General features: G+C 31.5%; 2 protein-coding genes across 2 annotated transcripts; both read left to right on the plus strand.

Annotated features, from left to right (window-relative positions):
- Window positions 1–572: 572 nt before the first annotated feature.
- Window positions 573–11098, plus strand: LOC126740677 (DNA ligase 1-like). Its single transcript, XM_050446805.1, has 13 exons — window positions 573–727; window positions 841–970; window positions 1023–1182; window positions 8920–9057; window positions 9110–9164; window positions 9213–9408; window positions 9466–9572; window positions 9626–9830; window positions 9890–10113; window positions 10290–10417; window positions 10471–10570; window positions 10629–10765; window positions 10816–11098. The coding sequence occupies exons 2-13, from the start codon at window positions 849–851 to the stop codon at window positions 10993–10995; spliced, it is 1752 nt and encodes a 583-aa protein (XP_050302762.1). The 5' UTR covers window positions 573–727; window positions 841–848; the 3' UTR covers window positions 10996–11098.
- A 412-nt stretch (window positions 11099–11510) lies between these two features.
- LOC126740674 (spermidine synthase) lies at window positions 11511–19813 on the plus strand. The gene is made up of 4 exons (XM_050446802.1): window positions 11511–11788; window positions 18437–18635; window positions 18797–19031; window positions 19512–19813. Exons 1-4 carry the CDS (start codon window positions 11658–11660, stop codon window positions 19811–19813), a joined length of 867 nt encoding a protein of 288 aa, XP_050302759.1. The 5' UTR covers window positions 11511–11657.
- The last annotated feature ends 4808 nt before the right edge of the window (window positions 19814–24621 follow it).

The raw sequence follows: 24621 nt of genomic DNA on the forward strand, positions 1-24621 counted from the left end.
AATAATGTCAATGCCAAAATTAATTATTTGGACATTTTAAATAGGCGTATAAAAGATTTAAGTCATAAAATGCAATGAAAACTATTTTTTCGCGATTACTTGATTAAAAATTAAAACTTTCAATTCATTCATAGTACCCTATTTTAAAATTTTAAAAAATAATTTTTTCTATGAGTATGAAACAAAAAGTAGCCATAAGAGTACCATTGTTTTCGGAAAATTATTTTCTATCAAAATACGTAATAATATCCCAAGTGTATCGTTAAAAATAGGAAAGTTAGTGTCATTTCCTGTTAAACCGGAAGTGATGAAAAACAATAGCATATGTCAAAAGATGCTCTTATAACTATTCTATCGATATACCAAATTTCATTAGTTTATCTTGAAAAGTAACAAAGTTATTTAGTGTTCCATTTTTTCTGTGTCACCTGGTATATTACCAAACTTCCTTTTTTTATCTTTCAAAAACCACCCTGGTATACAATTCGTAGTAGTATTATTTAAATTTCTGATTAGTTCTAAAAATATATTTGAATATATGAGTTTTTTGCACTTCTCCTAGAAATTTCCATTTGGAAAGCTACCCTTCTGTAACATAGCAACCGAAATACAATCAACACAAATTACCGCAACTGAATAATTTAATACGTCAAGTTAGGTTAACACGTTCTAAACGAACTTTCACAGAAGTATATTTATTTTACCAGATTTTTATGTAGCGTTTGTGGTAAGTAATTATTACAAAAATATCCTATAAATTTATTTATCATTTATTGTTTAAAATATTATAGTAGCACCTTCATTTCTTTAAAAAATAAAATTAAATTAACTAATTTATAGAAACAAAAATGAATGGCTTGTCAGACGAAATGTATTGCTCAGAACAAATATGTATTCCCCCATCATTTCCTTATTTGTTGGGGCAATATGCAAAAGCTGCTATCAGGACCCAACCCAGCGACCTTTTAAAGTAAATTATGAACATTACTTTTATATAAGGCATTAACTTAAAAATATTTCAGATGGTCAACAGCTTATTTTAGATGCCTCTCACTAAACATACCACCACCAGTTAAGCCTAGGCTTGAATATCCAGTACCGCGTGATTTTCATGGTATAACACCTGGATGGCTAAAGGCGCTAATCTATCAGCTTCAAAATAATCTCACTATACCATTTAAGGTAAGTTTACATTTAAAAAATCACCCATGTAGCTTATCAGGCAAGCTTATAAAGGAGGAATATGACAATAATTATATTTACAATGAAATAGCATCTAGTGTTTTTATGTACAGATTTGTAAGAGCTCACATCCATGTAGTTCAAACTGTATTGAAAAAGTGATGCTCCATGGTGCGGGATTATCCGGGATGATTGATCCCTTTTCTCCCATTTACTATGAATTGTACAGCTTCACTATTAATTTTTTTGGAAACCAACCTCTTTTTTTCATTTTTTTCCAAGTATCCTTTTTGGAACAATGCATTTTTCCATTCTTGCCATACTCTGTATTTTTAAAATTAAAAAAGTGTACTAGTTCGGTCTTATCCTAATACGATTAAACATGAATCTGTGAGATCTATTACGTAATTAGTACTATATTTATTATTTACAATTATTACTTTTTTTAAAAAGTGTAAGAAATAATTATTATTTGTGATCTTGCATAGATACTGATATACTGAAAATCTATAATATTAAGAATTCTTTTTGACATTAATTTACTCGTCTTAAATCTCTATAAATTAGCTTTAAGTTTTCTTGTGATTTTTAAATCCTGCTTTTTACTTAATCAACATAAGGGCATCCTAAAGTATATATCACAAATGAAACTATAATGAAACTATCTGAAATGTATGGTCTTAATATTGAAAACAGAGAAAGAGAAATTCTTCTTATGTTTTTTTTTTGTACACTACAATTAAAATCTTAGACCAGTGTTTGCATATCTTAAATTATACGACTGTCGAAATTATTTTAACAATATTTGTTTAGAATTTACTTAATCGAAGTCAGCAATTTCAATTTTTACAAGGCATATAGTTAAACATCGGAAAAATTTAAAATTAGGAAATTTGGTCATTTCTTGAAGAAGCGCCTTTAAATACTTTGGTATTATACTGGATCAAAAATCTTGAATGTTTTATCGAGCCTACTTGAGAGCTCTGATAGATTTTGGATCCACTGTTTATGGGAAGGCAAGACTATTAAATGGATTGTCTACAATATAAGGCATTGAGACATGATCGAAGCCTTTTCTACGACACCTACACAGGCACTTTGGGCAGAAACTGAAGAACAATACTTGTACCTAAGAAGGCTTTATCTGACAGAAAAGTTTATTTTAAAAAGTGTTTATACAAGCAACGATATTTTAACGGTTTATATAATTTATCAACCGACTTAATAAATAAATATCTGGTGTAATTCTCGTACATGACCATGAAGTCAAAAGATTTTTTAGGATAAATTAATGCAGCTCTATTTTTACTGCCGAGACTAATACTATTTATTAATTCCCTAGACTATATAACTCAAAATCCAGTATCCCAACAGTATTCTATATTTACAGTTTTAATGTTTTTTTTTGAAGTCTTAAACACCAGAATCAAAAATATATATAGAAATTCAATTATTTTTCAAAAATCAGAAAAAGTTGCAATTCTGTATTCTGCCGAGCTAAAGGACTTTCTTGAACTTAAGGAAATGAAATTACCGACCTAACTAAAGAAGATATTGATAAAGATGCATCCGTTGATACGATGGATTACAATTGTATTACATATTTCTCTGCCTTAAGGAAACCAATAAATAAAATGTTTAAATATAGAGCCAATTACTGTTTTTTGTATATAAAGACCAATAAGCAACTTGGACCGATATATTGAAAATACCAACTTTAGAAGAAGTAATTATTCTAAGTTTATTAGACTTATCTGTGGTTATGGCATGTCAACTACTGTTGACGATTTAAGCCATTGCTTTAAGCCAAAGCTTTAAGTGAGTTCTCCTATATGTTTTGTATTCTTATGTGACAATCCTTACCTTCTCGATCGGTCCAGTGTTGTGTGACCTATACAGGGTGTCCCAGCGAAAACCGAACAGATGCATTTTTTATGTAAAGAACACTTTTTTTCATAAACATTAGGCAGGTCGATTTTATTTTCGTGGAGAACAATTTTTAAGGAGTAAGGCACCCTCATGCCAGAAAACCTCAAAGAGGGGGTGGGATCACCCCTAAAATCTTAAATAGAAAGACGGTTTATGTGATACCTTATTTTAAAAGTGTCTTAATTCTGAATACAACTACGAAGTTTGAAGTGGTTGTTATTATTTCTCTGATTATAAAAGATTTCATATATTCTGAAAATTTCAAAAACATAAACACGGGCATTTTGAGTAAATTATCTACTTTAATTTTAAACGTGTTAATTTTGTTTTCCAAACAGGTGCCTATTTATAAAATAATCACCTTCAGCCCCCTACGAGAGGATGAAATAACGCCTAAAATTGATTAAATTGTATAGTTACAAATAATCATTGCTATAATCACCAGAAACAGCCGCGTGTCAATTAATTTTAATGTTTTTTTCTCTTAATATTACTAAATACTTTAAAGTGACTAAGGTCTTTTTTAAATAATGGCAGCATTCTGACTAGATTATTTGATCCTGATTCATAATAAATTTAAAAAATGCAAGAAATAACTGCCTATTCCTAATGAAAAGTAAATCGATAAGAAATACATACTCTTATATCGTTTAAAGTCGTTTAACTAAAACAAGTTTATAAAATGCTCCAATTGAGCCCCACTTACTTTCATACAAGAATAAGGGTTTTGTTCAAAATGAAGTCTGACATTTTATAGAACTTCAGGTGTTATTATCTGACGCTCACTTATGATCCTTTGGAGTAAGTTTTCCAGGGTTTCTGGTTGGGTAGCGTTAACTTTAGTTTTTAAATGCTCCCATGAAAAAAATCAAGTGGCGTAAAATCAGGCAACAGAGCTGGCTATTCCATAAAGGGTCCTCTCGTTCACCTCACATTAGCAGCATAGTGTGGAGGTGTTCCATCTTGTTGAAAAACAACTTGATTTTCATCATAACCACTTACGCCTTCAATTATTTATGTTATATTGATATATTTACACCACTTAAATTTCCGGGTAGAAAAAACGGCCCAACAATGGAGTTCCCAAAGATTTTCGCCCAAACATTAAACTTCTTAGGGAACTGGGTATGAAGTTGACGAAACTGTCTAGGATTGGCATCTGACTAGCAGTGGCGAAGCGTGAACTTTTCTTTCGGGTAGACAAACAATAAAAATTGTTAATTAGAAAAAAATGTGTATTCAATATTATTCACTTTAATGAAATAGAGAATGAAAGCGCATGAAATAATAACTCATAGAGAAAAATATATAGTGATATAAAAAAGAAAAAAATAATTACTACTAGCATAAAAAGATAGATAGATAAAAATAAATACTACTTACAAAAAAAACACAACATAGGTATAACCATAACTTATAAATCCATAATATCCATTATTTTAAAATTAATTAAAGACAAATAAAAACACAACTAAAATACAATTGCCAATATCAAACAATCGTTCATAAATAACCCCTAAAATATCCACTAAAAAAATCTTTTCTATACACCCAAAAATAAAAATACTAATTATTAAAAAATACAAAACTGAAGATGTATTGCGGCCGACCAGATCAAGCGTGTCCATAAACAATAACCCTCAAGAGCATAATAAAACAGCTGGTCGACTTCGATAGACAAAAGCTCAAATGTCTTTCCCGCGAGTAAATTGTGCATACGTAATAGGCTGAAGACTGATGCGGCTGGACCTCTGTCACCTGCTTGATGCGTAAATGGTTTGATTAGATGCTTCAAAATTCGGAAGACAAATGTCAATGTGTCTTCCTGGGGCTCGTATACATTAATTGGGTGTCAGCCCTGCATTTTTATTTTAATTGAGCGTCAGGCGGGGCGCGCCTTAGATATTATAGATAGATAGATATTATAGCCGTTTAGATACTATATAATAATAGTAAGGAGAGCGACTACATTCTGTGTTATTTTTTTTTAAATTTTAATTCAACAATTACATTAAATAATTACGTGATAAATTAATGACAAATAACTGGATAATTTTGGGTACATTTATCTGAAAAGCAAATGTTGTAAATAAGACGCGGATTAACAATGATCAACTTGCTTAAGGTTTCACTGCATTCGTCAGTCATAATCGTTCTCATTTAGTTCTTGCAACAGATTAACTTTGTGAAGGGTGGAATTTGTTTTGCTTAAGTATCCTATGATCACAACTTTTGCTATCTCCTGTACTTGTCGCTAATTTTCTGACTTTTCTTCTTTATTCGGCATAAACCTATTGTCCTAGAACAGCTATTTGTATGTGCTTCATTAGCAACCACCGCATGTTAAAACTCACTACTTTTTTTTTAACACGCTGCCAATTTCCCTAAATTTAGCCACTAATTCCAGAACATATTTTCTGTTGACCTATTTTTCTCGATAAAAGTCATTAAATACTTGTACCGTTGTTCTATTGGCATAATTGTTGTGTGGAGAAAAAACTCTCTCTGCAGTAGAATAAACCATTAATACAGTACTTATACAGGTAAAAGTCTTATACATATAAAGAAATGTTATTATTTTAAACTGTTTAAATAAGTGCTCATCTTAGAAAAAAGTACTAGTGGTTTTAAGCAACCAAAATTATATAATAATTCAAATTATTCAGATAGGTACTTGTGTTTGGATTTTATTGTTTGTTTTTATGTATAACTAGCTGAATGAAAAAAAAATAAAAGAAAAGTCAAAGAAGGCCTCCAATAATAGTAAATGCAACCCACAATACACAAAAATAAAATCCGAAGGCTCGCCTCATTGATAGTACATGCAACCCACAATGGCCACGCCGCGCGCCGTTCTTCTTGAGGTCAAAGATTGCGATTAATATAATATAATTATTATAAAACCAAGACACAAATAATCTTAAAAATGATTCGTTAGATGCAGAGCGAGCAAGTTGATGCCTGCGATTCGTTGGTGCGGGCAGTCTCCGTTCAAACTCCGAAGCCACGCCCCCTTAGCTCTCGAGGTCACGGGTAACAATTTTTCCATTTTTTATCGGTGGAATTTCGAAAAATCCGTTCTTATCCGGTGCCTACATTATAAAAGAAACCCGGTAATGCTGAATATAATTACTCAGCATTAAAATACCTTTAGAGTAAGGTACCACACGACCTCTGTTTCCATTTAAAATTTTAGGGGTGATTCCACTCGCTCGTAGTGAGTTGCTGGTTTGAGTGTGCCTTGCTCATTAGACATTGTCCCCTCAAAAATAAAATCGACGAATCCAAGGTTTATGAAAAAAAATGTTTTTCACACCGAAAAACCTCTGTTTCTTTTTCGCTGGGACACCCTGTATAAGTCACCTTGACGGACCCCTTAGCGTAAAAAGTGTGTCCATGTCTAAGCTCCCTTAAATAATAGTATTCAGTAGATAACATACAACATACATATAGATTAGGTTAAGATAGTGGCTGAATGCACTGAATGTTCAAAGCCATTAAAAAAAATTATCCAAGAAATTATCTCTTCTGGTTTCATAACTTTGTGAAGAATTTTAGGACAAACTATTTTGATAGCTTACTGGTTTCACTGGAATAAGTCTGATGTCGACTTGTTAATTAGAAAATGTCTTTGAACTGCCTCTCAAATATATACAGGTTGGCGAATAGAGGACCAAACATAGGCATTATAATTAGCAACACTGTTTCTCGCCCTTTCCGGTTGATAAGCGGCGCAGCAGATTCCGATCGTCTGATTTGCTGTTTTCGGCACGGCACAATCAGCAGACTTCATTTTGCTGTGTGATTGCACTGCCCCTTTTACCCCTTCCGAAAAAGTTCAATTGATTAAACGGTTTTATGGAGGCAATTCGGCAGTACAATACAGGGATTTAATCTCGGTATATTTTAAAAATAGACCGATTCCTTGTGCCAACAATTATTTTAAACGTCGTGCCAAATTTTGAGACACCTTTTTGCCTCCAAGAATATAGAAATTGTCACATCAAAGCTCAAGAATTACCTATTGAAAGGATTCAGGAGGTAGAAAGGCGGGAAGAAATGGTTTGTAGTGCTTTAGTTTTGGATTCAATACGATCAAATAGAAGTGTTGAAGGGGAACTGGGTATGCACCATAAAACTGTGACGAGTATTTGGAGAAAACATAGATATTAATAATTTAAATATTCCAAAGTCAGGAGAGGTTTCCTAAAGACTAGTGGTGAAGAATAACATTTTGTGAAACCATGATAGAAAAGGCAAATGAAAATAAAAATTTCTTAGAAAATATTTTGGTTTCAGAGTCCTCGTTTCCATTGCATGGTAAACACAATCCTCACATTATTCGTTACTAATCTGAGGTAAACGAGCACAAAAGTTTTCAGTCAACCCCTCAAAAGTTGAAGGTTGGTATTTTGGGCAACCATATTATTGCCATTTTTCCTTGGTGGTACTTTTAACTCCGAAAAATATCTTGAGTTGCTACAAAACTAAGTTCTTCCCCCCGTTAAATTCCTTCCTGATATAAACCTGGGATCAGTCTATTTTCAACAAGAAGTATTGCTCATAATGCGGTAAAAGTAAAGGAATTTTTAACAAATTCTTTTTCTAACCATCTTACTAGTGGCACTGGCAATATTTAATTACCTCCAAGATCTCCGGATTTATCACCAAATGACTTTTATTTGTGGGGTGATCTTAAGGAGACTATTTATAAACATCATAATAGTAAGCCAACGAATTTAGAGAAATTGAGAAACAAAATTGTTGAATCTGATAATTTAATTTTACCTCAAACTCTTTTTCAAGTAAGAAACACCTTTTACAATAGCCTAATCTTTTGTTTAGCTAACGAAGGTCTTTTTGAGCCTTTTATTTAAAGAATTATTTGTTAGGTTTAATATTTAGAGTTTTATTTTCTATATAATGTTTACATTCTAATTTATTAGAGTTTATACTTTATTTTAATAAGAACCATTCTCTAAATTTCAATATACAATGCACAGAATAAACAAATTGTAATTACGAATCTATGCGGGATTTACACATGTAATTTCTGCATTATAAAAATATAACAATATAACAATGCCGCGTAACATTTTTTTGCCACAAGAGATACAGCTCCCATCGACATCAGACGCTTCCTAAAATAAAATTTAAAATAATCATGCTCGAACCTCGAACACCAGCAGACTGTCGAGGCGGCGGCGTTGTAACATCTCGCTTGTTACGAGCTTTATATGTGTAGTGATCCATTCGCTAATCTGTATATGTTTTTCGTTAACATTGGTTTACAGAGATGTCCATTGTCAGTCAGGCAAATGAAAACAAATTTTAGATCGATTTCAGGCAAAAAAAACAAATATGTTGCTTGTCCACACGTATTTGATAATTGGCTTTTTAGACCAAGACGATTAGAAAACCGAAGAAAAAGATATAGAATTGAATATGAAGGACTCACAAACAAGTGCGAAGAACGAATTTGTGTAATCAGCTATAGTGTCTCCGGTTTGAAAGGAAAAATAACGCATCTACACTAAGGAATCATATTCTAGCTGTATGATTTAACCTTAACCTTCATATATTCAAGACGACCCATTGAGAATAGTCCAGGATGGTTTACGGCTTTGAATGCCATATTAAAAAAAATCCTTGGACCCATATGCTTTATTTTTCAGGGGAACATATTAACACATAAGTTACATCACTATAACTTATTTTTCTGAGTATGGATACATCTTTTGAAAGCTACTTAGCTGATACTGACATTTTGTTACTTAAGTCTAACAAAAATCAAAAAAAATTTTTTAGATCTTATGGGACAGATGGATCGGTGCTTGTCTTAAACATCAAACCCTGATACAGCTTCTTTGCTTAGGTGGTTTTGATGATCCTCAAGCAATAAATTGGCCCAAATTTATTGCCCTTTGTGCAGGCACATTATCAGATGTAAGCCAAATACTTGAAGTTTGAAAGATATTATTGGTTTTCATTTTTTTAGGACCTAACTCATACAATGATCCTGATATGTGAGATACTGACTGAAGAACCTGAAGGTAAAAGTTAGAAATAATAATATTGGCATCTAAACTTTTTACTTTTAGGCGGCTCTGCAATGATAACGCTAGAAACATTTGTTAACCTTTACACTTTTTTGGCAAAAATTGATGCATCTTCAGACCAAAATTTAAGGAATTACTTTTTCCGAGATTCTTTACTATCTTTATGGAAGGACAAGGTTGAAAAACTTGAAGAAAAAGAAATAGAGCGTGAAACTGAGGTATTAGAAATTGAGGAAAGGTAAAAAAATTAGACTTACCGAAGTAGTAGAAAATACAAGTTTTATAACAATTTCAGTTTGGTATCCAAGCAATCAAGTGTATCAGAATTGGAGTCCAAAGTAGATGACGCAGATAGAGTTGTTTCTTGTCCCAGCTTACCAGAAGATGACCAGTACTCTATCGGTATTCACCTACGAGCTATAATATTTTCTTAATCATATATTTATTTGCCCTAGATTATTTACTCAAAGAAGAACAAGTCGAAGAAGAAGAGGAGGAAGAAGAAGGAGAAGAACACATTGATGGCCAATCATCCTCACAAGGAAAAATGCTAGTGGAAGATATTGAGCAACATCAAGAAGAACAGGGTGAAGAAGAAAGCAATGAAGGAGTCGCTAAAGAAAAAAGTGCAAGTAAATTAAAAGAAAAAAAGTCTGACAAGTAAATTATATATACATACATAAACTTGTATTTGTGACATATTATAAAAAATGTTATAGGGACTTAGACAGCTTAGGTGAGCCCAAAGATGACGAAGCTGAAGAAGATGTTGTTAAAGAAAAAAGGGCGAGCAATGATAAAGATGAAGAAGCAGACAAGCCTGTTGATAATGAAAATATTGATGCAAAAGAGGCAGAAGATGGAGGTGCTGCTGAAGCAACAGAAGTCCCGGAAGGTGAAGTCAAAGAAGAAGTCAAGCAAATAGAACAAGAAGATGTCACTAGTAATTTATTTGGTCATAATGTTTAACATTTAAAGGCAAAAAGATGGCCGAAGCCGTAGAGTGTTCATTCAATTAAGCTTAACATGTTATCAAAGTCTCTACTTCAGCCAACTTTTCATACACAAAAAATTACTTAGAACTTTTTTTTTAATATTTATTTAATACAACTTTTACAGAAGACGAAGGTGATTTGGCCTTAAAAGAATATGAGTCTGTAGACACTATAGTTGACCAACCTGTTCGAGACCTTGAACATATTTTTGAAGACGATGCCAACTTAAGGGAAGATCTGGAAAGATTAAGGGTAAATTAGCAGTAATTACATAAAGTTAGGTTATATTTAATCTCATTTGTAAGGCGTTGCAACAAGAAATGGCGGGTGAAACCGATGAAGAGCTTGAAAAATTTAAATGTAGATTGATTGCAGAGATGCCCCTTAGTCAGTCTCAAGAGGAAGGTGTGTTTGTTTTATGTTTTCTAATAAATGATATTAATTAAAATAATTTTATCTACAGGTATTAAACATTTTGCAACTGCTGCAGAAAAACTAGAGGACCATTCCAGTGAGGAGAAATTAAAAACAATTAGTGGAGAACGGGTGTTAAAAAGTGATGAAGGTAGCACCAGCACTGTTGATGAAGTAGATGGAAAGGTATTTTTAAAAGCACACAAAAAGATTTTTACTGGTTAGTTTAATTTTAGGGGCCATATGAAGAAGTGGTTGTAGAAGCTATTCCAGGAATTGGAGGCATTGTGCCAGATAATCTTATTATGGCAGTTGTGGAGTACATGAAAAATTGCGCAAAAAATCAACATGGAATGGTAATGCCTAGGAACATTAGGCATTATAACTGCCCACCTTTAGAGGTTTTAGATAATTAACACAGCTGAATATTGTATTTGAGAATTTTATAATATTATTTTATTACATATAGTGGTGGTATATTATATTATTATCAGTCTTAATAAAAAGCAAAATGATTGATTTTTTTTTGATAAACGCCCATCAGAACTAAAATTTGATTTTAAGTTCAAAAAAATAATATCATTTGTTAATAAATAGGCAATTTATTATCAGAACTGGAAGCCCATGACCCCAACTGATAAAGAACGATAGTGATTATAAAACTGGTTGATAAAGTTAAAGTATGTATCTTTAAGTTCCCCGAAATAAATATCAATAGTCAAATTATAAAAAAAAATTCAAATAGGTGTTTCATTCAATAATTAAAAAATAAAATCAATAATTAAATTATATTTTTTGTTATGGTAATTACTAACGTAACAAATCTAATATTTATAGTAAATCTATTATTTGTACGTCCAATACAGTTACTTTTATCAGCTCATTAAAAACTTTCTAAGTCTCAATAATTTAGTTGAACACATTGTAAACAGTATATTTACTGATTTCATTTTATCTTCGTAACCTCACTTGGTCCACGTGCATTCGTGATAACAATTACTTTTTATTTTAACTCATTTTGAATTAGGTAGCTGGATGATCAGTTTGATTTATAGAATTTAAATAAAAATATAACAAAATGGATCAAATAAGGCAAGGATGGTATAGTGAAATGTGTGAACTGTGGCCCGGACAGTCCTTTTCTTTGGAGGTAAAAGAGGTACTTTTTCATGGCAAATCGGAATTTCAGGACGTTCTTATTGTTCAAACGTAAGTAAGAATTTCTAGCAACATCAATTTTTTATTATATCTAAATATTGTGTATGAAGATTTCTAAATAATAAACGCAAACGTGTTCCATTAAATGGATATTTTAACTAATAACAGGTATCCCAATGCTTGAGTATCTCACCTTAATATCAATCACTGAGAGAGCAAGACCAGACTTTAAAAAGATTTAATATTTGTGTGCTTTAGGTGACATAATGTACAGCTAAAACTTGTTTTTATACGCTATATATATTTTCAAATCCCGATTATTAATATATAAATTATTTTCCAGTCGGATTCAATTAAACATTGCAATTCTAAATTGGCATATGGAAGCGTAAATTAATCACTTGAACGATACACGGTTTTAAGAGATTGGTTGTTGTTATTAAGTTTATTTAAATTCTACAAATTTTATTTTTTATCTACAAATCTTTGCTACTAATTTTTCATTAGTGTTACTAAGCATGGAATAAAGTTAAAATAAAGTCGATTAGTTTAGAAGAAATTTTATCAATTTAACGCCTGTTAGAAATATATTTTCTTAGATTTCTATGAGTTAAATTGCTCTAGCAGTTAAATCAATTATTGCTTTGCCATCTTGTAGAAGTATAAAAGGGACAATGCAAGACACATTTTTTTCAATAGACTTTTTGGAGGTCATAAGAAGAGTCATAAGGCTGTATGAGTAATATATGAATTATTAATTATTTAATTTGGCATTATTAAATATTGGCATACTTCAAGGCAATTTAAAATATAATAGTAGACCTCACATCATATTTTAAGGTAGTTTTAGGTTTTCAGGCCCGTATTTTAAAGGGTTTCCATCTATAACCTGACACATTTAAGTCGAGACTGCTTATTAGTCGAGAACGGAAAATGACAACAATGTGCGATTTTCATAGAATCAATATTTTTAAAGTTTTTTTTGACAGTGTTGCCAAGTTTTAAAATTTACCTGAAATAGGAGGAAAAAAATGATGATTTTCAAAGGCCGTTTTCTCAAAAATTTTAAATGTAACACCCTGTACTATTTAATTTCACATGAAAGCCTGTTAAATTCCCTTTCCGAAAATGTATAAATTGTTTAAAATTCATTATTTTTTTTTACAGAGCCAATTTTAGTAAATGACACCTTTTTGAAAATTTTCCTACAATAAATACCTTCTAAATAACATTCTCGGTACCAAGTGACAACAATAACAATTGTTGTCAATTTGCTTGTCAAGGAGGCTGTGAGTTGCACAATTTATTTTGTGGGCTTCAACTACTATCAAATCTTTTTAACGTCATTCGTTGTGCAGTCCCAATAATTTGATTTCTATATGTATTTTTGCATTTTTTAAATATTTTGAGGGTTAGGAGTAAGGTTTAATTATGTTTACCACCCGGGAAAAGGCACGTTGCGTGCTATTATTTAGTGAATGCAAATCAGTTACGCAGACGAGAAGAAGATTTAGGCTGATTTTTGAAAGGGCTCCACCTTCACGCAATTCTATACTTCATTGGTTATGCCATATTTCCCAGGAGGGAACAGTTTAAAGAAAAGTTAGAACAAACCTAAATGCACAAGATAATCTGTTGGATGATATTTTGCTGGTAAAAGAAGTGTTGTCCTTAAAAAATAACCAAATATCTATTAGGAAGGTAGCTCAAACGACAAATATGTCAAAAAGTAAGGTACATAAAATTCTAAAAGTAATTAAGTTTAAGCTCTACAAAATTCAAACTTTCCAAAAAATAGGAAATCGCGAAACAATTACACCGATATGTTGGAAACATTTTTTTATTCTCAACTTCAGCAGGATGGAATTTTTAACACATATGTAAAAGACCGTTGCTACAATCCAACCCCAAGAAATTTGGATGAACTGCGCAACAACGTTTAGTAAACGTTTTCAACCAAATTACACCGCGAATGCTACAAAATGCCTTCGGCAACTTATTTCTCCGTCTACATTTGTGTTCCGAGGAAAATGGGGGTCATATTCAGCAGCAAATTTATTAGTTATAAATTAAAATTAATTTCTTCAATTGTTTGTTGTTAAAATTGTTGTAAATAGTTGTAATTTAATACATAGAATAAATACTTTTTATAGACATGGCAATAGCGCAAATTATTTAATTATGCTAGAGCGGTACATAGGCAATTACCAGAAAATTTTCATCAAGTACCGAATATGTATTCTAGGAAAATTTTCAAAAAGGTGTCATTTACTAAGATTGGCTCTGTAAAAAAAAATAATGAATTTAAGACAATTTATACAATTTGGAAAGGGGATTTAACAGGCTTTCATGTGAAATTAAAGAGTACAGGGTGACATTTAAAATTTTTGAGAAATCGGCCTAGAAATCATCATTTTTTTTCCTACTGGTTCAGGTAAATTTTGAAACTTGGCAACATTGTCAAAAAAAACTTTAAAAATATTGATGAAGTTCTATGAAAACCGCACATTGTAGTCATTTTTCTCAGTTTATAAATGGACACCCTGTATTTTATTCAAATGATGCATTTTTATATAATATAAAAATGCATAATTATTTATATAAAAACACTTGTTTTAGAGTAATCTTAGGATACAAAAATATATAACTAAAAACCCGGGAGACAACACACTTTTTGCGTAGCGAGCGATAAAACAGAGAGATTGAGAGAAAGAGCGTACGGACACCAAACCTACGACGCACATGATCTTCCTCCTTCTCTCAGGGGATTCACCACTTATATGTCATATTTGTAAAATTTGACGCGGTGCTTTTTACATTCACACGATTAAAAACAATGATTAATATCTTTTAAGGTACATACATGTTCACTGATTGTCCTGAGGAGCAACACGTTTTAAGGTATATATTCACTAGTTGTGCTGAGTCGCAAACGCCAGTATTCTATTTAAATAATAATAAATTTTTTAAATGAAATGTAAATCATATTTTTAATTTAATGGAAAATTTCTTAAGTAACAGTAACTTAGTATTTAGCAGAAAAAGGGATGAGGTCATATATTTAAGTGTTGTGCCCCGTATGCTATTTAGTTTGATTTAAATTTTTTGTATGACTAAATCCTTCTCAGTCCTTCTATGAAACAGCTGTTATATTTTAATATTGTCTTTTTAAATCTTCAATTCTTAATTTGTATAGTATATATATCGTGTCTTAAAAAAGTCATATATGGACCCTCTTAATAATTCGTAGATGCGTTCTTTTATCAGAAAGTGTCCTAAATAAAAATTATAGATCGCTTTCAGATCTACATTAGCAAGATAAATTTGCATATACAGGAACCATCAAAACAATAGTAAAGACAAAAGTTACCAAAAGTAGGGTATGCGTTGAGGTAAGTATCCAGTGAAGATTTTCATCTGACTAATATCTGCAACTATGTCGATTTACTGGACCATTAAGCAAAATGTCGATTTATCAGAAAAAATAATGTTTTTTAAAAAACAATTTTCTTCACATTTTTTATTATGATATTACACAATCCTAAGCGGCTGTTAAAATCATCTTCAAATAATTTCTGTACTAAGGTGACATTTCGAACCGATATAAAATAAGCGTTTGACTGGTTGTCAACGTGGCCTAATGTTAAATTTGGGTTTTCAACAAAATGTTGTAATATTTCTAAACTTTTTTGATCAATGCTTATAGTTTTTGGTTCCCTGTTCATTGGCGATCTTCACAACGTTAAGTTTATTAAAATATCTGAATTAGTACAATGCAGTTTGTTAAAATCTTATCACTGTAGATTTCTAAATTGGTATGCGGTCTTGAAATATTGTATTCAAAATGTCTTGTGTTTATTAGTAAGACGGATCATAATCTCCAAATCCGGTTTTGAAATAGCATGGTTAGTATCTGGACCTTAATACTAACCCGTGAATAGGACAAATTATACAAATTTGTTCCTAGGACTTTGTTGAGGCTGAAGGGTCAGCCATATTTCCTAATCGAGTAGTCTCAAAATGATTGAGTCCTTTTTCGGGTTGTTGTCTCCTAGATTTTAATTGAGCTTGGTACATTTGTTTTAGAGAGATTTCACCGTATCTCATTTTTAAGGTACGCACCAGTACGTTGAAATTGAGCTAATCTACAGATGATACAATTGTTAGTATTTCTGTAGCTTTTCCTCTAAGGCATAATTTAAGATTGATTGACTTTTCTTCGTTTATGTCAGCGATTTCCCCTAGCAGTCTCAAACTAATTCGAATAGATACTCCATGCTTCTTTGCCGTCGAATTTTGGTGGCTTTACTTTCATCATTGTTTTACGATTTACTTTCATCTCTAGTTCTTGTATCTTTTTTTGTACTTGTCCCAATTCTTTTTCCACTGTTGCTTCAAATTTAGTTCTTGTTTAATAGGGTGCCATTGATTAGAAAAGGGTTCTAATCAATTGAGGCCCTATAGACTGTAAAATTTATAGATTGCGATGGTTCACGTACCTTTGGACGGTCTTACACCACAGCCTGCTGACTTAGCACGAAAAATATAAAAGTGATTGAATTAAATTACAAGTAAAAAGACTTACCTAGGGGTCAGTCAGGATCAGCATAACACAGGAGGTTTTTGCGGAAGGCAGCGCGAACACTGGTCGTAAAAATGGTTATTAACAGTAAGACGATCTAGTACCGAGTGTTTTTCACCCCGATTCTCCGCGTCAGTCTTTTCGGTACTTGCGTGTGACGTATTATTTATGTATGTACCAGGTTTGTAGTAAAAGTAAATAATAGCAAGTAAGGAAATAATATAGGGAGAGGCGAGGAAATAAGGCAAATCTCAACATTCATTATGTAAAACAAAAAAATATTAACAGCAAGAAGCGATACTTTGAATGCACTTAAGAATATAACTTATAGAACTAAACTAAATCAAACTAAGTATTAAACTAATCAATGAAGTGAAATTGAGGTGACGACATGAACAGAACAGTTCTTAATTTTTTTAATTTATCCCCAAATCTTCTCTAAGTTGTAAATCTTGTTCCTCTTGTTTTCTGTCTCATTTAAATTACTCCATTTTAAGATCATCTTTTAAATTCGGTAGGTTTTCTTTCATTGTTTTTATAATGTGTTCTTGTTTTCTGTTTCGATCTTCATTTTCATTCCTTAGGTCGGATTTAATTGTCTTTATTAAATCATCCTATTTCTAATTTCATTCTTCTTGTTTCCAAACTTGTTCTTCTTGTTCTTTCCTCTGTTTGAGATTTTTTTCTTGTTCTACTTTCTGCTCGTCGAACTTCTTAAATAGCACCTCCATCAATTTCTTGGTCTTCATTTTGGCCTGACTTCTTGTTAAAGATATCCATTAAAATGGGTTTTCAAATAAGCAAGTCAAAGTAAGCAAGTATACACATTCTAGAAAATTTTAAATACAGATTTACAATAATAAAACCTAAATAACATAAATTGGGGCTAAAATGCGGCCTTCAAATATAAGAAACTACTTAAAAACTAGACAACATAGATCAAAATATTAGAGTATACGTAAGCAGAACCCTAAATAAACCCTACTTATCAACTTTAAACACAGACTACGAAAGTACAAAAACTAGGAGACTAATTAACGTATTTACATTTCTATAATAATATTGTCATCCAAACTAGACTGAATTTCGTTATTTAATTATTTTTGTATGCTTTTTATTTCTTATCCTTAATCCTTGTTAATTTTTAACTGTTACTCGTAGTTGCTAATTAATTAATTATATTTTTCATCCATTACGATAAGTTTAGCGAGGATATCTGCATTGGTTTAATTCATTTTCATTTTTTGTAGATCAGTTTCAAAACGACGGTTCACTAGATTTATGTATCTTTTTAAACGCGGTTTTACTTAAATGCGTGCATATTCTAAGGTATAGCCTTTAGCAATTCTGACAGAAAATGACCTCTTTATTACCATACACCTTTTTACGGTGCAATCTTCTAACTTCATTTGAATTCAGGAATATCTCGCACTTAAACAGCACTGCTTCCGGTTGGCATCCACCGAGAGGTACATAATATACTAAAACTGCGGTTACACTCAAAATTTTGACTAGCTATTTAGTACACAGGAAAAATAGGCACCCCAGACTATTTTTAATACGTTTAAATTTTTATTTGAATAATTTTCACTAAAATGATTAACTTTAACCAACAACAATACAAACAAACAACTTCCAGCGATGCCTAATTTTTAACTCAAATGTTTACATTCAAAACTTAAAAATCGTTTCCAATTTTTCGCGAAAATCTTTAGTCCTAAATACAGGAGAGTAGTGAGCCTTTAAGTATCCTAAACATGGCAAACAAAAATTATTCTGCCATATTTTTGTGCCAAAATATTTTTTAAAAATCTACCTTAAAAAAAAATTTACCATGTTTAAAAATTTTATCCTAGTGTAAAAAACTAGTGTCATTCTTTTTGGGAAATTAATTCTCTATATAAATATATAAAAATATACCGCATATTTTATTTAGAATTATTTCAAATGATTTTCCGTTAATAACTTTATCATGGGCCACCCAAAATATATTAAATGCCCTTCTGGAGTAGAATATTTAATATTTACCAAAAGAAAATAACAGTGTGTGGATTCATGTTAAGTGTTTATGTTAATTTTTATAACCGTTATGTACGAGAGTTTTATATTGATTTTAGTACAAACCATGGAAGAGCTTTGATTCTAGATGGAATTATACAGTGTACCGAATTCGATGAATTCTCTTACCAAGAAATGATTAGTTTTCTACCATTATGTGCACACAAAAACCCAAAAAATGTTTTAATTGTTGGAGGAGGAGATGGAGGAGTTGCAAGGGAAGTTGCAAAACATCCATCTGTTGAACAGTTTGTACAGGTATAAGTTACAATCTAGTTATAAAAATAAATAAACACATAACCCTGTATTTATAATATAAAACTTAAATAGGTAGTCAATTTTTACTTTTAATAAATCTAAATTAAAAAATATATATTTTTTCTATCTAAAATCAAGGTACTTAGTTTTTACTTTTTTAGGTTGAAATCGATGCAATGGTTATCGAACAAAGTAAAAAGTTTTTACCATTTATGGCCAAAGGATTTGAATCTCCGAAACTCACCCTTATTGTGGGAGATGGTTTCGAGTATATGAAGAATCACCAAAATAAATTTGACGTTATAATTACCGACTCATCAGACCCAATTGGCCCTGCAGTCAATTTATTTACAGAGAATTATTTTAAATTATTAAAAGATGCATTAAGACCAAATGGTATGTATTAAAAAGTTCACCTACCTCGTTTTTATCCTCTTTTTTCGATGGCTTTTTATCTATTTGTCCACAACAGTCCATAGATTTTGCATTTATTATTTTAATTGTTTTTAATAAATTGATACACTCTGCATGCATAATTGAACCACAAAAAATACATAAAAATCCATTACTGACAATTTTTTTACAACTTTTACACAACCGTTCATAAGGAGCTTTCGTAACATATGCGTCAGAGGTGGCCATTTTCCAGCTAATACTGAAAGTTGCGACAATCCCTGTTTGATGGATGATCTCATGAAATATAAGTTTTCAATTTATGAGGGCACTGGCTTGAATGAATAGGGATAATAAATATTAGCCATAATACTGGATTAAAAAAACGTGTACATTATTTTCCATGATATATTTGACCAAGATTAATTAATAATAAACTATACAATGTTATTGAAACCATTTTTTTTAATTGCTTGTTTCTAGGTATAATTTGTTCTCAAGCTGGTACGTTATGGTCAGACTTACCACACGTAAAAGAAACAATTGAAAATTGTCAGAAACATTTTCCGGTAGTGAAATATGCTGTTTCGAGTGTGCCATCTTATCCAAATGGACAAATTGGCTATCTGGTGGCTTCTCTGGATGAAACAGTAAACCTTACTAAGCCAGTTCATACGTTTGCTAAAGAAAGCGTGGAAGAGTTACAACTGCGTTATTATAATGACAAAATACATGAAGCTGCTTTTGTACTACCGAATTGTTTTAATAAAGCATTGTGGAATTAATTTGTTTTATTTATTTGCCTTTTTGGATGCCTAGTCGTAAAATAAATTGTACAAGATACTTTTATTGACTCTCTTTACAAAATAGTTTCAATAATAAATTAAATGAGTAGGTAGATTATGCAACAGTATTCATTACATAATGGCAAAAAAGAAGTACTTAGCCAATAATTTAACTAAGCCTCTCAGTGCTGTCAATTTAAACATTAAAAATGATACCCGCTATGCTCCGGATGCCCGCTAATTGATGGTACATAACCAATTAAAGCATTTAAACCCACCGTTCTTTTAAAAGGACAATGTAAATCTACTCATTTTATAAACGCACGTGCACCATGATATAGATGGCGCAAATAAAACCTGACTACCTGTACCACATGTATGAAGCTTATATGGTGAAAATCGGAATCGTTTGTCGGCCATCTTGCTTGGCATAATTGACAGAGAGCTGACAGATAGTTGTTGACATTGATTGATAGAATATCATTTGTCATTTTCATACCATTTGAGTTTGCTTTTCATTTCAATGAATGCTGGAAGCGTGGGTTGGTTGTTATTTTAAGTTCATGACTTTTTTTTCTAAAAAGTTCTCTTTCAATATTGGGAGTAATGTTTTAATTGATTTGCAGCAAGCAATTCCAGATTTTTGGTAAGAAAATGTGATTTTATTTATTACCAATATGTTTCACTTTTTAAATGTTTAATTTTTAACTTCATTTTTATAAATACATATTACAAAATATCTTGCCCATTGTTTTATTTCCATTTTGTAATTGGTGATATCGATGGTGTGTTTCCATATGTAGCTATTTACAAAATAAAGTTTAATAGGCTATATCAATCAAATCTAAAACACATTTTAATAAAACTGATCTTTCCACATAAATAATAACTAATTTAAGCAGGAAAAATGCAGATAGCCATATTTGGCACATAATGCCGGTATGGTAAATATACATAATGCATATTTGGCAGTAATGCAAAGTTGTAGTGATGCGAAAAGCTATAGACTTAAAGAACTAATTCTAAACATAATAATGAAAAATAAAAATAATTATTAATAACATTATTGTAAAAAAAAGTCTTCGCCCTCAAGGTCATTTACATCTGGAACCACCAATTTCCTCGTGTAAGGGTTTGAGACATTTTTCCATGGAAGCAACTGTCACTCGTCTTCTTCTGTGTGGAAGAATCATTATAATGTGAAAATCTTCATCAAAATCTGTTTTAATTTTCATTGTAAAAGGGAATGCCTTTTCATACCTAATCCACTTTATATGATGCCAATTAACCACATTCCCATTTTGATCCTTGTTTCGGTTGATCATAATTAGCTTTGCCAGGGTTTTCCAGTCAACAAAAGCTATGCCTTTTTTATGAAAAACTTCGTACTTAGGGTCATTTTTTTTTGCATTTCGAGCAATGGTTACCCATTCATGCGGCAAATAAACTGGGACATTTTTGGATGCAATTTCAATTCTTGCGTGCATTGAATCGCATTCCATTTGGCTGTGTCCTGAAACCAGGAATTTTTGGTCAATGACCTCTATCGGTAAAACTTGTAAGGCATAAATAAACATAGCGGCAACAAATTGATTTTTATTTTGGCCTCCACTTGTGTCACTAAAGAGCCTTACATTTTGAGTGGATGTAGAAAGACTTTTGAGGTGGTGGAATAAACAAGATGCTATATTGCATGGGCCACGTGAACCTTCTACTTCAGACCACATGTAGCATTTTCCAGAATTATCTCCATAGTTAAAAATAGTGAAATTCTATGTGACTAACTTCGTCTTGTAAAAAAGAATGGGGTTAGTGGGATCTGTTGGCACATACAATATTTGTTGCAAATCAAAGTTGGGGGAATGTATTTCTTTAGGATTTTCCTTTGCTGCATCCTTATCCAAATTTTTTTCCTGTCTGGCTCTTTCTTTATTTTTAATGTGATCTTCATAGTTTTGCAGCAAATTTACTCTGATTTCCGTGTTAGCAGATTCATACGCTGTACATGTTGGACATTAATCCTTTCGAGGCTTATGGAATGATAAATAGAAAAATATGGCGATAGAATGACTCCTTTAAACATTCCATATTTTCTTTGGCACTTCTTGGTATAACCTGTGCATCTGGTTTAGGTTCAATTTTGGATCCAAGTACATTTTTTTGAGTCTTTTCTGCAGTAATGAGAAGAGACTGTAGGAAATTTCTGAATATGTTGTTTTAAAAAATTTACTGCATCTTCTGATATTTTAGAGGTACCATAACCGCCTCTCTTATCTTTTTCTGTGGTGTTACTATTTGGGACAAGTTTTTTAATGGCAAAATTCAGACATCTCTTTTTAACACCAAGGGTATTAAGTAGCATTGTTCTATATACATTTATTCTAGAATCCGTAATGCACAGATAAAATTTCATAGATTTGGATCTTCTTAAGTTGTTAGTGCTAGTTGTTCTTCTTTTACAATCGATAACCTCTACCAAATTATTTAGGAAATCTCGTTGCCTATCAACATTTGCAAGATTCCAAAATGATGTAAAAATATTTTTCCTTTCTTCCTGGCTAATACGAGTTTTGCATTTAATCCTAAATTGAAAAAAAAAATTATGATCTACGTTTAAAGAAGTATCAATCTTATTCCTACCTGAATAGTTGCATGGTTCACCTAAGAACCTGCCTGGAACGTGATTTCGTTTTGAGTTTATATATGAAAGCCCCGAATTCTTATTGTCTCTGCGAACATTTTTTTTCCAAAAAGTGGGACATCTTTTCTTTTTATTTTTTGGCTCAACTGACGTATCTTTTGGTATTTGATTAGTATTTCTAAGTACTACGTGATTGTCTAAGCCACCATCATCTAAAAAAATTATAATTAACACCAAGAGTCATTACTGTTCTTATTAACTTACCTGATTGGTCACTTGGAAGATTGTCTGCATCTTTAATGGAGTCATCTGAACCAAAACGTTCTTCGTCAAGTTCTGCTAAAAAATCATAAATAAGAATAATAATAGAATAAACTAAATTAATGAAGAATAAGAAATATTAAAAAACAATATTACTATTATTTATAAAGATAATTCTCATATTATTACTGATTTTATTTACCGTTAACTGATTGGCTGGTGGATTCGGGTTCTTCAGCAAAACTGTATTTGAATCAGAGTGGTGTATCAGTATCAGTATCAGTATTTGATTAAGATTTTCTAAAAAGACATTTTTATAATTACAACTCTAAAAAACAATATCTTTTAACAAAAATTTTAATTTCTTAGGAAAAGGTAGTTGTACTGTTGTACCTACGTATTGTAAAAATAACATTATTACGTTAATAATAATTGATATTGACAAACAAAACTCTAAAATCGCTTTAGCACCATCACACACACTCATAAAATAGATAGATATAGATTTACGATTGATTTTTTTTGTATTTTATTTGGAACCAAACCATCGAAATAATAGGATTATCGGATTAAATGAAATTTGATTTCCCGCCTTAATTTGACCACGCCTTTCTACCATTTTGATTGGTCCAATTAGGCACGTCAAACTGCCAAGTTAGTTAAAATAGTTTCCGTTGCCAAGCGAGAGGACGCTAGCTAATTTGTCAGAGGAATTTCTATCAGTTTGTATGCACCCATCACTTCTCTATATTTTTGTGTTTTGTAACCTGTACTATTCCGAAACAGCCAGCGTCCCAGCGAGGCGGCATTAGCAATTGCTTTAGTTAGGAACTGACTCTCTTACTCTTTTTGGTGTTATTTCATAGCAACTTGCAATGGATAATTGAAGGTAACGTGAGGATTTGGTGTTACCCGTGGCATTAAATATAATTTTTAAGTTTTTATACATTATTTATATAGTAAATTTTTTTTTTCGCAATTTAAATACAAAATCTTACTTTTTTGTAATTTTTTATTTAGTATGTGGTTAAAGGTACGCAGTCCTTTTGAAAGGACGGTTGGTTTATATAATACTTGTTATTATTATTTATTTTGTTTTTTAGTTATTGGAAAAAGCCTCTTTTGGCTAAATTACTTGAACTCATTGAGCAAGACAAAGATGCTGATGTTCCAGAAATTTTACCAATTTTCTCGCCTGAAAATGCCAACGATGGCATGACACTGGAGTATATTTAGGGGATAAAAAGGGAGTGGATATAAATAACCTGCCAGGGACTCAGCTGAGAGGGAAAGCGGAGATATATAAAACAGATAGAAGATTGGGATAGTGATGCCGAAAATGGAAAACCTCTTTAGGTCTTTGTAGAGCGAAAACCAAAACTAATAAAAATGTTTGACTAGCAAGATGAGGATTTGGAATGATCCACTTTTCCAAAATGGTAAACAGTTGAGGTTATTCGTAACAATCTTTGACTTACAAGTACGTTCATATTACGATCTAAATATCATAAACCAAATTCTGTATTTAACTCAGTATAACTGTGCAGGAAATATAGTGCTGAGTGAAATCTATTGCTTCATTAATGTTCTGTTACTTACTGAGTATTTACCATTACCTCGAAAAAAATATTTTGGCAAAACAGCAGTGATGCGCATATTAAAATGGTAGTGATGCAATATTATGTAATAGAATTTAATATGACTAATATTTACTGCAATGATGTCACGTAATGTCATGACTTATATGAAGTTTTTTTAAGTTTCAGTAATGTGGTGACACTAGTTCTCTCAGTGCTTCCGCTAAATAAAGTAAAAAGATATTTTCAAACAGAAAAAAATATATCCATGTAGCCTAATCAACCTAATCTGCTAAAATTCTGCGACAAACATATGGGTTGTGTGGAAA

Source organism: Anthonomus grandis, chromosome 9 (assembly GCF_022605725.1).
Source record: "Anthonomus grandis grandis chromosome 9, icAntGran1.3, whole genome shotgun sequence".
Taxonomy (NCBI): Eukaryota; Metazoa; Arthropoda; class Insecta; order Coleoptera; family Curculionidae; genus Anthonomus; species Anthonomus grandis.

Coding starts and splice junctions, on each gene's coding strand:
- LOC126740677 (XM_050446805.1), top strand. CDS start 849: ATGAATGGCTTGTCAGACGAAATGTATTGCTCAGAACAAATATGTATT. Junction 9,058..9,109: donor GTGCAGGCACATTATCAGAT/GTAAGCCAAATA, acceptor TCATTTTTTTAG/GACCTAACTCATACAATGAT. Junction 9,831..9,889: donor AAAGAAAAAAAGTCTGACAA/GTAAATTATATA, acceptor AAAATGTTATAG/GGACTTAGACAGCTTAGGTG.
- LOC126740674 (XM_050446802.1), top strand. CDS start 11,658: ATGGATCAAATAAGGCAAGGATGGTATAGTGAAATGTGTGAACTGTGG. Junction 11,789..18,436: donor GACGTTCTTATTGTTCAAAC/GTAAGTAAGAAT, acceptor TATTGATTTTAG/TACAAACCATGGAAGAGCTT. Junction 19,032..19,511: donor AGATGCATTAAGACCAAATG/GTATGTATTAAA, acceptor GCTTGTTTCTAG/GTATAATTTGTTCTCAAGCT.